Genomic DNA, 1,627 nt, shown 5'->3' with positions numbered 1-1,627 from the left:
AACTTAAATCCTTCTATATATAACAATGTTATTACACTAATGCTAAATTTCTCATGAAACCTTTATTATTGACTGGTTGATGTTTCGATTTGAAAATATTTTATGTTGTTGTATGGTTGTTTAGTGGTAAATTAAACAATTCTTGTGAATGTGGGTAAGTGGAAAGAAGAAGAAAAAATGACAAAACAAAAATTTCGCACAACAAAATATAGAAGTAAAATGGAAAAAATATAAAATTGGCCAATATATAATACACTTATATACAAAAAATATACATTTTGTCGGCTATTATTTTTAGGAATGACTAAAAATATATATTTTCAAGTAAAATTGTGTTATAAATAATTCTATTAACATTATGAGTACACTAATGATAATTATTTCATGAGATCCTTGTTATTGACTTTTTTATGTGTTAAGGGTAAAAATAAATTTAAAGATAGAAATACAGCCTAATAAAATATGAAACTAATATTGAGTTTCTTCTATACTATGTTACTAGACAGGGACGGCCCGTGCCAGCACAGGCCCAATACTGCAATAGGTTAAACATTTCTTTTTGGGGGAATGGAGATAATAGAAACTGCTACATCTAAGTATCGAATCAGGTACGCAATGCTGAGTGCCTATTTACATTCATTTTGGATCAACATTTATATTTTTTGTGTCCATAATAGCATCATATTACAAGATGCTTTAATTTACAGTATTTACATATATCTTGACAGCTATTTACATGTTATGAAATGGGGATGCGTCTCATGTGGTGTATAGTCTTTTTCCTGTCCTTCTTGGCATTTCATTGACAAAAGCACCTGTAAATAGAGGAGATAGAAGAAAAAGGAAATAATTAACTGCATAAAGAGGGAGCAGTTTTATGAATCTCAATGTTTACCTTGAAAATGATATTGATAATTATATTTGATTTTGTGGTTCTAAAAATATGTGATTTATTTTAATACTTGTTGTTAGGCAATAGATGCTATGTGTAAGTAAAGAAAATAAGAAATGCAAACCAAAGCTATCACAAAACCGAGCCTCGAGCTGGCTGGAACAGAAGCTTTGACGCCTATTTAGGACAGTTGGTAGTGAGCTATTGATGAAGAAACAACGATAATGAAGGCCTCAAAGATGGCCTTTTGCTGTTAATAATGAGCAACAAATGAAGAAAAATAAAAGAACAATGAAAGAATAAGCAATAAATGTGTAGAACAATTATTTAAGCGTGTTTAAAGAAGAGCAGAGAATGTTTTATTGTATTCAATATGTTGTATCTTGTTTACAAAATGACAAGGGTCTCCTTTATATAGGAGGGGGGAATCCCAACATGGTGCACGTCTAATAATGACGTGGAAATGCTATTAGTACAGCTGTATAATAGTTTAGTACGGGTTAATACTATTTCTCGCAGACTCTGTCAGTCTTCATCGCGTGCCCTCAGGATTTTCCCGCCTTTTCATGACGGTCGTCGATTTTCATATTGCCTCGAGGTACGCCATGATGAGTCTTCGATAGGCCCTGCCGAGGCGAGTGCTTCGAGGACGAGCCTTGGGCTGTGCTTCGATCCCATCGAGGCCGGTCTTGAAATGCCATAGAAGCCTTAAAACGGGCCTTCCCTGACTTTTGA

General features: G+C 33.6%; 1 protein-coding gene across 1 annotated transcript in view; it reads right to left on the bottom strand.

Annotated features, from left to right (window-relative positions):
* Positions 1 to 1,570, bottom strand: part of LOC109219346 — a 2,904-nt gene extending 1,334 nt beyond the window's left edge. Inside the window, exon 1 of the mRNA XM_019383784.1 lies at positions 1,495 to 1,570. Coding sequence (XP_019239329.1) covers positions 1,495 to 1,570 — 76 coding nt within the window. The remainder of the gene's footprint in view (positions 1 to 1,494) is intronic.
* Between the last annotated feature and the right edge of the window lie 57 nt (positions 1,571 to 1,627).

Source organism: Nicotiana attenuata, unplaced genomic scaffold (assembly GCF_001879085.1).
Source record: "Nicotiana attenuata strain UT unplaced genomic scaffold, NIATTr2, whole genome shotgun sequence".
NCBI lineage: Eukaryota > Viridiplantae > Streptophyta > Magnoliopsida > Solanales > Solanaceae > Nicotiana > Nicotiana attenuata.
This window is presented reverse-complemented; position numbering and strand designations above follow the sequence as displayed.